Source organism: Branchiostoma floridae, chromosome 17, assembly GCF_000003815.2.
Source record: "Branchiostoma floridae strain S238N-H82 chromosome 17, Bfl_VNyyK, whole genome shotgun sequence".
In the NCBI taxonomy this organism is placed as follows: Eukaryota; Metazoa; Chordata; class Leptocardii; order Amphioxiformes; family Branchiostomatidae; genus Branchiostoma; species Branchiostoma floridae.
The window spans coordinates 137,440-149,658 of NC_049995.1; the positions used below are offsets into that span (position 1 = coordinate 137,440).

Consider the following 12,219-nt stretch of genomic DNA (forward strand, 5'->3'; position numbering starts at 1 on the left):
GCAAACGACCCGTCACAACGAACTTTTGCACATCTATATACAAGCATTCTTTAAAACTACCCGGAGAAGATGCCCCTACTGTATTGGTGATAAGAAATTCCACTCTACGATAGTTCTGGCCATGGGAAAGTACAAAATTTTGAACACATAAATCCTAGGTTGGTAACTCTGGTATTTGAAGGCATGACTACGTGTCTTCTTCTTTTTTGAGCTGGTATTGGATACTTATCAGTCGGTACGTGTACCATTCTATTGGTCATTTTGTACACCATGCAAAGTCTGGATATTTTGTCTTCAAGTGACATTCACTGTAGGTCTGTTCTCATTTTGGTAATACAAGCATAATAGGGATTACTTTGTGATAAATCTAATCTACCTATCTATGATTGATCTACAGAAATGTAGTTCGCTACTTATAATTTACATTACAAAACACAAAAATGAAAGTGGGTTTTCAATCCATGTACGGTCATATGTTTTCTTCTGTTATGCAAAAGTCCCGCCATAAGCTATGAGCGAGATTTATTTAGGCTAGTAGGGGCGTGTATGTGTGTCTGGTAGACTGCTCTAAATATAGACGCTAAGTCCACGGTAGGTCAAATATCGTTTAAAAGTCTTGGAGAGGTTTTAGGGCAACAACCAGGGTACTGTGCCCATGTTATTAATTTCTGTGGTTTTGGTCTCTTTATTAGACAAACATTAGGCAACTTTGGGTCGACAGATTTTCATACACATTATTTTTATAGAGCATTTTTTTTTTTAAATAAACTCGATTCCACAAATAAACGAACTGAATTTCACAAACGGGTGAGCTAATTTGCATCAACACGAAACGGAACTATATTGTACGTAAACGTTAGCGTGTTTTTGATTTACTCATAATGACGTCCTCTTTTATATTATACATACAGACAGGTTAGCCAAGCACAGTAATGGAACCACTAAAGTTAAGGTAGCATACCTGAAAACGTCGAGCTTCTCTTGAGATCGCACTCTCTCCACTTGTTCACCACCGTCTGTACAGCCCCGAAAAGGCCCCTGGCCGCAGTGTTACCAAAAAGGCATATGATTGGTCAGGGCCTCGAATGACGCATACTGAATTAAAATTCAAGATTCAGCTGCTGCGGCCATTCGCAGCAAAGCAACCCTTTCTCCTATATGTAGGCTAATAAGTCTGCCATGGGCTTCCGACAGATACATTCAATTTGCTTCCTGTTGACATGTGATTCGACAGGAATTGCCAAAGGCTACTTTACAAAGGAAGGACACGTCGAATGATACAAACAAACATTTGAAGAGAAATGCGAATGATACAAACGCAAATTTGAAGAAAAAAGTGTGTGACATCTTGAATGTAAGTTCTGTGACATTAACGGACTATGACATTTTCCAGTTATATATAGTGGTCCTAGCGCGCTATAAATTTGCGATTTCATTTTGATTTCGCAAAGCGCAAATATTGAAAACACAATTGCGTGCAGACGTTGGAGGCATGAAATAGATGTGAGGACTCGGTTATTTTTCAGTGCTCTACACTTGTTCTTACAACATAGAGTCCATTCCGAGTCACCTAGAGGGATTTTAGATACTATCTTAAAATAAACTATTTTGAGTAAAAGAATATTTCATTAACTAGATTTCAAAATTGTTCAAAAAATCAAAAAAGAAAGTTTGATAATGTCTTAACCTATTTATATTTGTTGGAAATGTTGGAAAACGGTACAATTATCTCTTTGGTTATAGCAATATTCAAACATCTACGTGGTTTTGTCATTGTTTGAACATGTTTCCACAATTTGAGTCATGTTTCCCACCATAAAAACTTTTATTGCCCCCAATAAACCAAGCTGCTAAGTCGTTTTTTTTGTTGGGTCTTGTATTCTTAGATTTTCTTTAGTAGACACTGGTTGTGAGAAGCTGTGAGACAGACATAATTTCCTACAATCGGTATGGATGTGTGAAATGGCGTCTTCCAAGCCCAACTGATCCAGTTACATTATTGTTTCAAGTCAATGTTCGAACATGTTATCACAAATTACCAATTGGCAGGGATGTGTGAATTGCCGTCTTTCCAAAACCCCTAAACACTGTTACACAATATTGTTTCAATTGTCGAACATGTGATCACAAATGATCAATCTATGTTGGAATAGTTTAGAAACTAACATATATAATTTATTTTATATTAGATGTATTGCTAACATATAAGAAGACAGCACAATATATTTAGAACATTACACAAATGTTCTAAATAGTTCTAAACAGTTACGTATCATAGATTGTTACAAAGATTTCCAAAATATTAGAACAAAAGGAAATAAACACCCTCTTGCTAATGTGGAATTGACCCTATTATTGTGTTACATTTTCAACGATTTGCTTAATTCTCTCTCTTAAATGATTGTTTACTTGCTTCCAAACTGTAACTTAGTATGACATAGCTGCATCTTGTAGTGCAATGTATAATAAACACCAATGTTTTCTTACGATAGTTATTAATGATACATGTATGTCCTACTTTAGAACGCGACACACACACACACACACACACACACACACACACACACACACACACACACACACACACACAAATACACACATACACATGGTTGCCAATAACATCATTTAATATTTTATCTTTGTGCAATGCTAGATACATTAAGTAGTTACGACATTGTGAGTAATATACAATCCAATAAAAATTCATACAAAGTTTTACATTTAGTCACCCATACTCGGCGACAAATTGTTTACAAATCACATGCGACCATTTCGTGTGGAAACAGGGAACGTTACGAACATTCTATAAGTCACTTTTTTTCTGCAAGATGACATAATAGAATCGGAATACGCATCATTCACTAAGAAAGACTAGTGCCGCGTAGTCAAAAATAAGTCAAATTTTCTCCTTTGTGTTCTAAAATACTGTTTGATTAATTAATCCTATAACATAGTGTACTCTACGAAAACAGTCTTACTTTCAATCTATCGCACAACAAATAAGTGCATATTGAGTAATATAGTGGGTACAAGCCTGTACTAAAAATGTTTTTTTTTTACTAGACACCAGTCCCCCACGTTTCAGAGACTTCCGTCAGGCCTGGGTACAGATGTAGGGTCCCCCCTCTTGCAGGTAGCTGACTGCCTCTGCAGGAGAATATTTTTTTATTTATTTTATTTGCAAATTCATGCCCGAAGGCTAATTGCGAGGGTACAGACAGTAAAAAGTAAGAAGTGTCTATTCTATTCAGCTATCTATATGAAATATATGACTGAAATGGGGACGGGTAACCTTAGCTGAGTTTCGTTGTGGCCACCCAACCCAAACCATGGGACACATTACGAAGGACTGTGTATTAGGCCCCAGCATCTCCAACCAGGACCTACTAGAAGCTAACGAGAAGGCCGTGGCCTGGCTGCAGTACTGGCACGGAACGCTATGATGATGAGCTATCTATATACATGATTCTACATTGTTTACTGGGAGGTTTGGCTTCTTTCTTTGGAGGAAGTGGCTGATGAAAAGTCCCACGTCTTTAATGACTAGTGGGTTCTGGTGAAAAGTTGGAAATATTGTATTGATTGTGTCGAAAAGGTTGTTTCTAATATTAACAATGTAGGCAATTTCTATGTGCAAGTTCGGATGGAGTCAATGTATTTGCACAACGACTGATGTGCTTTCTCCTTCTTTTTATGATTTCGTCCCACTTTGTACAGTCGATTCTTCCTATTCTCTATTTGCAAAAAGAAAATAAGCACGGCTGTTACTATTATTACTGTTTAAGTGCCTGGAACCCTGTAGTGCTCGATTAAATTATGTTATGATGTAGCAAGAATGGGGATAGGTCAGACCTGGAAATGCTGGTTACCACACACGTGCACACAAACACACGCACATACACAAAAATATATGCGCGCGCGTGTGTGTGTATGTGTGTGTTTTTGTGTGTATGAGCGTGTGTGTGTGTAAGTGTGTTTACTTATACGAAGAGTATCTATAGCAGTAGTTTGATAGATTAGACAATTGATACAAGTATTGAGAATCTCGTCAATGGTGTCCACATCAACAAATTTTATCAGTTCTGAGTGGCAGTTCTGCTTGTATTGTTATGTTGAATTTTATAGTTTTGAAATTATGACATAGCTGGTGATTATATATATTCTCTTTTTCACAATTGCAATGAGAGTTCATGTTTTCTTGATTACTTGTTCGTAGACTTGGTCAAAGTTTGCATATGCGAGCGGCAGGTTTTGTTGTCCGGGGTATAAGTAAGGGGGGTCCTTGAATTCTGCACCGTCCTTTGTTCTGGAGGATAGAAATCAACATGACAACTTACAGTCATTTGCTATGCATTTATGTGTTCTATATACACCCCATGTTAATTGTCTGAATGAACACACAGTGAAGGCATGTTTGTCACACGTGTCATGTTAATAAAAAATCTACTGTAATTATTTTACAAGTTTGTTACACGTGTCATGATTTTCTAGTTTTCATACACCTTTTCAATTTAGAGGGAAATATTTTCTTATAAATTGTCTGAAATCACACTTCAAGATTGCGGCAAGAACGCATATCTGTCACGTGTAATGTTTCTAAACAATTGACTGCAATTATTTTTCACGCTTGTCACACGTATCATTTTTAAACGATCTACCGCAACTAGGTTTCATGAACCTTTCCCTGTTGACAATATTGAAGTAATTCTTTTCAAGCAAAATGTCTGAATTCATACACCACAGAGGCCTGTATGTCACACGTGTCATGTTTATAAATAATGGACTGAAATTATTTTCACGTTTGCCACACGTGTCATGTTTTTAAACATTCTACTGCAATTCATTTTCACGTTTGTCACACGTGTCATGTTTGTAAACATTGTACCGAGACTAGAGCAAGTGAGTGAGTGAATGACTGAGCGAGTAAGTGAAGGAATGAATGAGTGATTGATGGCTAAGGGTGAGGATGAGTTTACGTGAGTGGGCGGGTGAATGTGAGTGAGTAAGTGAGTGAGTGAGTTACTCACCCAGCCTTTATCTCGTTCAGAGGGAGGGATGTCTTGTCGTCAGTTTGCCTGTATTAAAGGACACACAGGATAAGATCTGTTATTGCCACCCGGTTAACTATGTGTTGTTATTCCAACGGTTTTTGTTTCGGGCACAAGGCATTTCACGTCATAACTTCCATAATAATCCATACTTCGCGATACACAAACAATATAGTGAAGAAGATTTTATAATTATGACGCATGCTGCAAAACATGTCAACACAATTGTCGGTTTCTATATTGTATATTTGTTAAGACTGCACTGAAAATTAGAGTAAGAAATATTCATTTTTATACTACTTTGTAGGATATATATGATTTGAATTTACCTCGCTTTCTTTTTCTTGTAGCAGACGACAGACACAATGATGATTACTAGTAGCAAGAGCGCCGCACCTCCGGCTCCCGCTGCTATGGCAACGATGCTGTTACTGCCGCCATTTTGTAACTCTGCGGCGGCTGGGGGCTTCGTAGTCTGCTTGTCGACCATCTCCTTCGTCGTGAGGGTTTTCCAGGTCGTATGCTTCTGATGTGTGGTAAATGTTGCTACTTCAGGCTTGATTGTGGTTTTTGATGGTGTAGAAAACGGTTTGATGGCCGGAGACGTCATTTTGGGGTACTCTGTGGATGACGTCATTGGTGATGTTGTGGTGAAGGGCAACGGTGACGTCATTAGTGAATCTGTATGACGGAGGGAAGGTATTGTTGAGTTGGTGTTTATACTTTTGAAGAGGTGTCAATAAGTAAGTATTGAGAGGTTATATTGATAAAAATGATACTGGATGACATAAACAGTGATACTCTTTTTATAGGGGGAGAGAGGCGGACTAGCTCATTAACAAAAATACAAAGTAGTATTGCGTAACGTTACATAACAAGATATGAACATAGAAAACAGCAATAATGATATGATTTGTGATTATGGTTTTACCTTTTGATGTGGTTGTGGTACCCTGTTCTGACGTCACATTTTGCGTGATCATGGGTGACGTCAGTGGCTGCCTGGTCACAGTAATCCCCTCCGATGTTAGTTGTTGCGTGGTTGACGTCATGACATGTTGCGTGTTTGTAGTTTTACTATCTGATGTCAGAGATTGTGTGGTCTTAGTCCCCGATTCTGACGTCACTTGCGTAGCTGCCCCTTCTGCTGTCATATGTTGTATGGTTGTAGTTGCCCCTTCTGACGTTACAAGTTTGGTGGTTCTAGTTGTTGCTTCTGACGTTGGAGGTTGTGTGGTTCTTGTTGTCCCTCCTGACGTCAAAAGCTGTGTGCTTCTAGTTGCCCCTTCTGACGTCACGTGTTGTGGGGTTCTAGTTGCACCTTCTGACGTCACAAGTTGTGTGGTTCTTATTGCTACTTCTGACGTAGGAAGTTGGGTGGTTCTAGTTGCATCGTCTGACGTCACATGTTGTGTGGTTCTTGTTGCTACTTCTGACGTAGGAAGTCGTGTGGTTCTAGTTGCACCGTCTGACGTCATAGGTTGTGTGGTCCTACTTCCCCCTGCTGTCGTCAAATGTGTACTCCATCCTGTACCTACAATATCAATAGTTAACATGAATAAAGCATTTTATTGTTATCAAAACGGTAGCATTATTATCAAATATGTACAAAAACATACCAGGGTAAAATGATGTTGTTGTTTTTTCAGACAGAGAGTCCATTTGAAATAACAGAAATGTATAAGGGTGATCTATTATATATAAGTCCTAAATTTAAAGTCAATCTACTTATTTCAAGTAATGTGAATCGTAGTTAAATGTCCTCACTGTCCTTTAAGGGAATATTTTAAATCTACGATAGGGATTCTTTAGATACTTGCAGCTTTAAATATCTGATATAACAAATATTTTTTGTATTACATTCTATTTTGATAATTTTTATAGATATCTACTTTAGAATGGATTTTTATATTTTTCTAGAAGCAATTGCATGATTTTGACATTAAGAAAAAAAGTTCAGAACTCACTTTCAGAGACTTCAGTGCTTCCCGAGGTGGGTGGGCTGGTTTGTGAAGTAGTTCTAGTTGTAGACACGTGAACAACTGGGGGTGACATTGATGTTGATGATACTGATGTAGTTTCATTAGCGCTATGAGTTGGTACAGTCCCACTGGTCGTTCCTAGAACCACGGGAGAAGAAATCGACTGGCTCGAAGTTGGTGACATCGTCGACAGTTCACCTAAGTGTGTGTGTGTGTGGTGGTGGTGGGGGGGGGGGTTGAGATGTTGTTTTTGACATTTTATCAAGTAATGATTTGGTGAATCTATCAAATAACAGTAAAACTTTGTGTTTTATTTAAGCTTCAATATGGAAGCTGTAATTTATCTACTGTGCTTTCAAATGAAGATACATATTAATCAATTAATTAATAATTTTTTTGCGGGCATGAACCACTAATGATGAATGACCTTGGCAGCTAAATCACGCTCCTACCGGTCAGTGCTTTAGTTGCATACAGTTGTGGCCACATGGTGACTGTAGATATGTTTAAAATTCTATTTTTAATACAGGACCTTAACGTGGCTCTGATAACCCATAAGTGTGCCAAAACATATTCATCCTATTTTCCTCTAGGAAGTCATCAAGGGACTTCAAACTTTTCAAAAAATCAGAAAGAAAAAAATTTGCTCACCGGTGCACCCTAACAGTTCCATCCTCAGCCTTGGGACGTTCCCATTCCATGTCAGGGGGTAGATGCGTAGATAGGTTGCGAAAATGGGAGGGTCCAGGATTTGCTGAGTGATGTCCAAACCGTCACTGTTTGCAGGAAAAACCTGTATAATAGAACAAAGGTACAGCGTTGATACAGTATTAAATTGTAAGTATCGCAGCGTTAGTCAGTCACCAACGTTACCTACAATCATATGTTAAAAAAAGTTAAAGTTGCCCGTGCAGATGCTTAGGAACGTGGCACCTCTCTCCATTTCTGTAGCCCTTGGCCCACGCATTTGTGCAATGTACTACAGCAAGTAAGTCAACTACAGCAGGGGGCTGGTCAGCTGGTAGTGATGTGTTTCCATACTCTTTCTCATTAGTGATAACTGCTAAGCAGAGAAAGTAGCATTTACCATTTTAAAGTGTTTAGTATGACTCGGCATCGAACTCATAATTTACTTCGAACACCCTACCCACGCGACCATTGCACCAGTTAATGCCCTGACCGTATATTATAGTGATCTTTATACTCTGCATCTGGTCCGAGTTCTGTTGAGTCGCGATCGGCGAACTGGGTTCCCATGCGGGACTGGATACGACTGAAATAGAGTCGTGTCATCCTCTAGGATGGGTACATAAATTCGGCGACCCGTGGATTAGGAAATTTTTTGGCATCCGTCCATCGCACGTAAAGTTTAAAGAACCCAACACAATTTCGATTTATACCAGCTTGGCTAAAATGTGCAACACAAATTGTTATGCCTCGTCTTCGATGAAATATTTTTACTTGGCCATATGTGATACAATCCAGTCCATGGATGGGATATGGAGGTTGGGGGCAAAGGGTCATTTACTTCCAAACCTTGGACATATGAATGACTTTCAACGGACCATAGTGGTCTTTTTCACCCACAGTAAGAATGCATATGGTCTGAAAATGGACTTACTTCAGGGGAACTGAAAATTGACTTACTGACTAAAATTGATGTAAAGCCTAAAACTCTGGATTATTGTCCACTGAAACTAACACCAGATAGTACTAGGTTTCATCAAACATGTCAAAATAGAGTGAACTTACTATGGGAGTGACTCCCAATCTTATACAATTAAGTCCACCTTCATCTACAATTCCACTTTTTCTGTACACCTAACGATATTAATTTTCATTTTCGATATGTTGAGGACTTTTTCAAATACATGCAGACAATAGAGATATTTATGTACAATGTATTTATGTTAAATTACGTCACTTCGACCAATTCCGTTTATTGAATTTTGTATATGTTTCGACAGAAAAAGCATACCTGCCTTTTATGAGACGAAAAACAACAAAAGTAGAAATATGCTTACCTTTCCGTCCTCAAATGAACTCCAAGTGAACCCGTCTATGCTGTACTTGATCATGTATGACGTCAGCCATCCTCCCCACTTTCCCTGTGTCTGCACACCGCTGACATAGTGGTTCGTTGTGAGGTTCACCTAGAAAAAATAATTCATTAGAAATACATTCATTGTTTTTACTTGTTTGTGTTCTTAGATTTAGTTCTCTAAGATTTTGAGCGCTCCGTTGAGGGTCCAGTCGTCATAGCCACACATGACCAAGGCACCTAGTCTCCAAGCAAATCCTACTGCGCCATAACAAAGTATCATTATATAGCTGGCTAAGGACTGTAGCCGGCCAAAGGGAGTCAAAGGGTAGCGTAACACTCCTAAACTGGCTTCACTCCTCTGTCAGCTTTTGATACTATTTTATGTTTTATGCTGCTTAGAGATTACAAGGCAACCCAAAATCTAGAAAAAAGTGACTGTTTATGACAGTCATTTAGACTCTCAAAATACATATCCGAATGTTATCAGTGAAAGAGAAAGGAATTTTCTTTAGATATCGTCCATCTCGATGCATAGCCTTAATAAACGACACAAAATACCTGTAACCAAGGTTCGCTATTGTATGACACGTTGAACTGCCAGGCGATACCCCCATTTAGCCTGGCTTTCCAGGCCTCGTAGTTAGGCAACTGTGAAGACGCAGACAGTTGGGTGTCCTTTATCTGCCCGTTCTCCAAGCCAAGGGCATTGCTACAGTCAACTAGCAGAAATTCATAATGACATTTTTAAACAATTAGTAGACTGTCTTTTTCTGGCCAAGTATAATAAACATTGCATTAGATGTATGTATGTATGTATGTATAATAAACATGTTATCACCACTATTTTGCAACGTAAAACATGACTACGCTTTGACAGATTTGGCAAATATTATTGTGGAATGATTCCATATACAGTAGAATCATTTCAGAAAAACAATAAAAACTATAAGTACAAAGCATAAATAACCAATACATCATTTTTAATGAAGATTATGTGCATTTCCATTTTCCCTTTTCCATTTTTAAAATAATTTCTCCCCGTGGAAAGAGGCTATAGGCTGAAATACTGTTATTCTTGTGATTTGGTGCGGTGGATTCGTGCTCGCGGTTTTCACGTCGACCGCTTTAATGCGACCGTTAAATCGCAAATGTCTCTTTTATTTTACATTGTGTGACTATAGTGTCATCGCAAATTCGAAAGCACAACGACCATTCCGTTTCATCTCTACATGAATTTGGATAAAATTGAATGGGAATTCAAGCACTCGTTTGCCCCGATATTGTAGCTTCGCTTGACAATTGCATCTTCCTATGCAGGGACTTCCAACAGCGACACCACCTGTCTGGATGTACTGATTTCTCAACCGTCACTCTTAGTTTCTGTGGACCTCCCCCCCTGTCAAACCAGCTGTCGGCCAGTCAGAAAATAGGCCTTTCAGATTTCAAAAGGTGTCGAAAATATAAGGTAAGCTCATTGATATTTATAAGCAGAACGGTCGGGAACTAAGGGTGAGGGTTGATAGCAGGGTACATCCAGACAGGTGGTTTCGCTGTTGGATGTCCCTGCGTAGAAGGATGAACAATCGTTTACCCGAAGGTGACATTGCGTTGTATGTTGCAAAGAATCCTGGGTAGCGGCCGACTCGTTGTGCCCGAAATGTCACGAACATGTGCCGACCGCTGGACCGAAGTACTCCCGAAGGCGGCCAAGCGGCACACAGCGTTCCAATGACGTCACAGCCTGTGTTGTTGCCGTCGTAGATTGTGACTTTGTCTGTCAGCTGACAACTATAGCCGAAAATTGAACCTAAAAACAACAAAAAACAAAATGTTCGTTCAAACATTTTCAACAACTTAACTATCCAGACCCTTGGGGGGGGGGGGGGGGGCTAAAAGAGCCTACGCCAACTTTGACGTCCTATAACTGCCGAACGACGTGTGCTAGGACTACGAAACTTGATGACTTTTCCTAAAATATTGTTAGCAACACTTTTGCGAAAAAAAAATTTAGTTTGTGACTTTTCATGTTGCCATGGCAATGGGTTTCTGACAGGCATATTTTACCATATTTACCAATTTCAGTTTGAATTATTGGATTTCATAGTTTTATAGCTAAACCAAACTTGTTTATCTATATCATTAAGATCCTGTGTAATTTCAAGTTACATATCTTATTAATTATTTATATCTTATGCTAATTTGATGACGCCATGGGTCGAAATCGAAGATGGCGGATAATGCCACTTTCAACGATAAATATATAGTGGAAATAAAGGTATAGTGGAAATTTCATATTTAGGTGATTTTAGCCTAAAATTTGACATTGTGACGTCATAATTACGTCATATTAAGTTATAACAATACTAAACTTAATATATAAAATATAAAATTTTACTAGTACATCATCCCCTCCAAATTTGGTGATCGTAATCCAAGCCGTTTTGAAATTACGAAGGGGGGTCAAAAGAGAACCCCCCGACCCAGGTATCCCCAAAAAGCCCGGTCTGGATAGGGTTAACCAATTATTTTCAGGCCTGAGCTTTGCAAACAACCATTTCAACTATTTGGAGCGCCTACGTAGTTACATACATCACGGGTTAACCCGACCCTCCCTACGTTGTCCCTGGCGCAGTTATCTAGTGGTAGGAGTACCCTTAACGATGACATAATGCCCCGAATCATACCTGTAAGGTTAAACCTGATAAAGTTCAGGGAAATGTATCCCTCCGCCGGAGCAGTGATCAGCCACTCGCAGCTGTCAAGAGGCTCGTACAGGTCTGGCCAGTTCGGAGAGGTGATGTTCCCCGTGGTTTGGTTCAAGCTACCGCCACAGATTTGGGGTACGCCGTTTGCTGTGGACAGGTTTGTATAACATTGTTAACTGGGATGCTTGGCATGGATTTCCATTCAAATGTAACATATTGCGAAAATAAACTGTTATTAAATTAGTTAAACTTTGATTTTCAACACAAAAATTGGACTGAACACCACCAGTCTTTGTCAATGAATGGACAATCCACTGCTGTCGTGACGTCATGTTATGTAGATAAAATCAAAGTCAAATATGAAACACGTGACTCAGTAAGCAGTGGATCATACGTTGCAATAGACTTCCTGTCACATATGATCCACTGCTTACTGAGTC

The 12,219-nt window shown here is 39.0% G+C and overlaps 1 protein-coding gene across 1 annotated transcript; it reads right to left on the minus strand.

Moving 5' to 3' along the window:
• Positions 1–3,518: 3,518 nt before the first annotated feature.
• Positions 3,519–11,971, minus strand: LOC118404856 (putative GPI-anchored protein pfl2). Its single transcript, XM_035804236.1, has 11 exons — positions 11,965–11,971; positions 11,759–11,926; positions 10,666–10,881; positions 9,633–9,793; positions 9,055–9,183; positions 7,682–7,823; positions 7,016–7,168; positions 5,980–6,582; positions 5,378–5,729; positions 5,028–5,075; positions 3,519–4,306 (listed from the first exon to the last, which is right to left on the minus strand). The coding sequence occupies exons 1-11, from the start codon at positions 11,969–11,971 to the stop codon at positions 4,189–4,191; spliced, it is 2,097 nt and encodes a 698-aa protein (XP_035660129.1). The 3' UTR covers positions 3,519–4,188.
• Between the last annotated feature and the right edge of the window lie 248 nt (positions 11,972–12,219).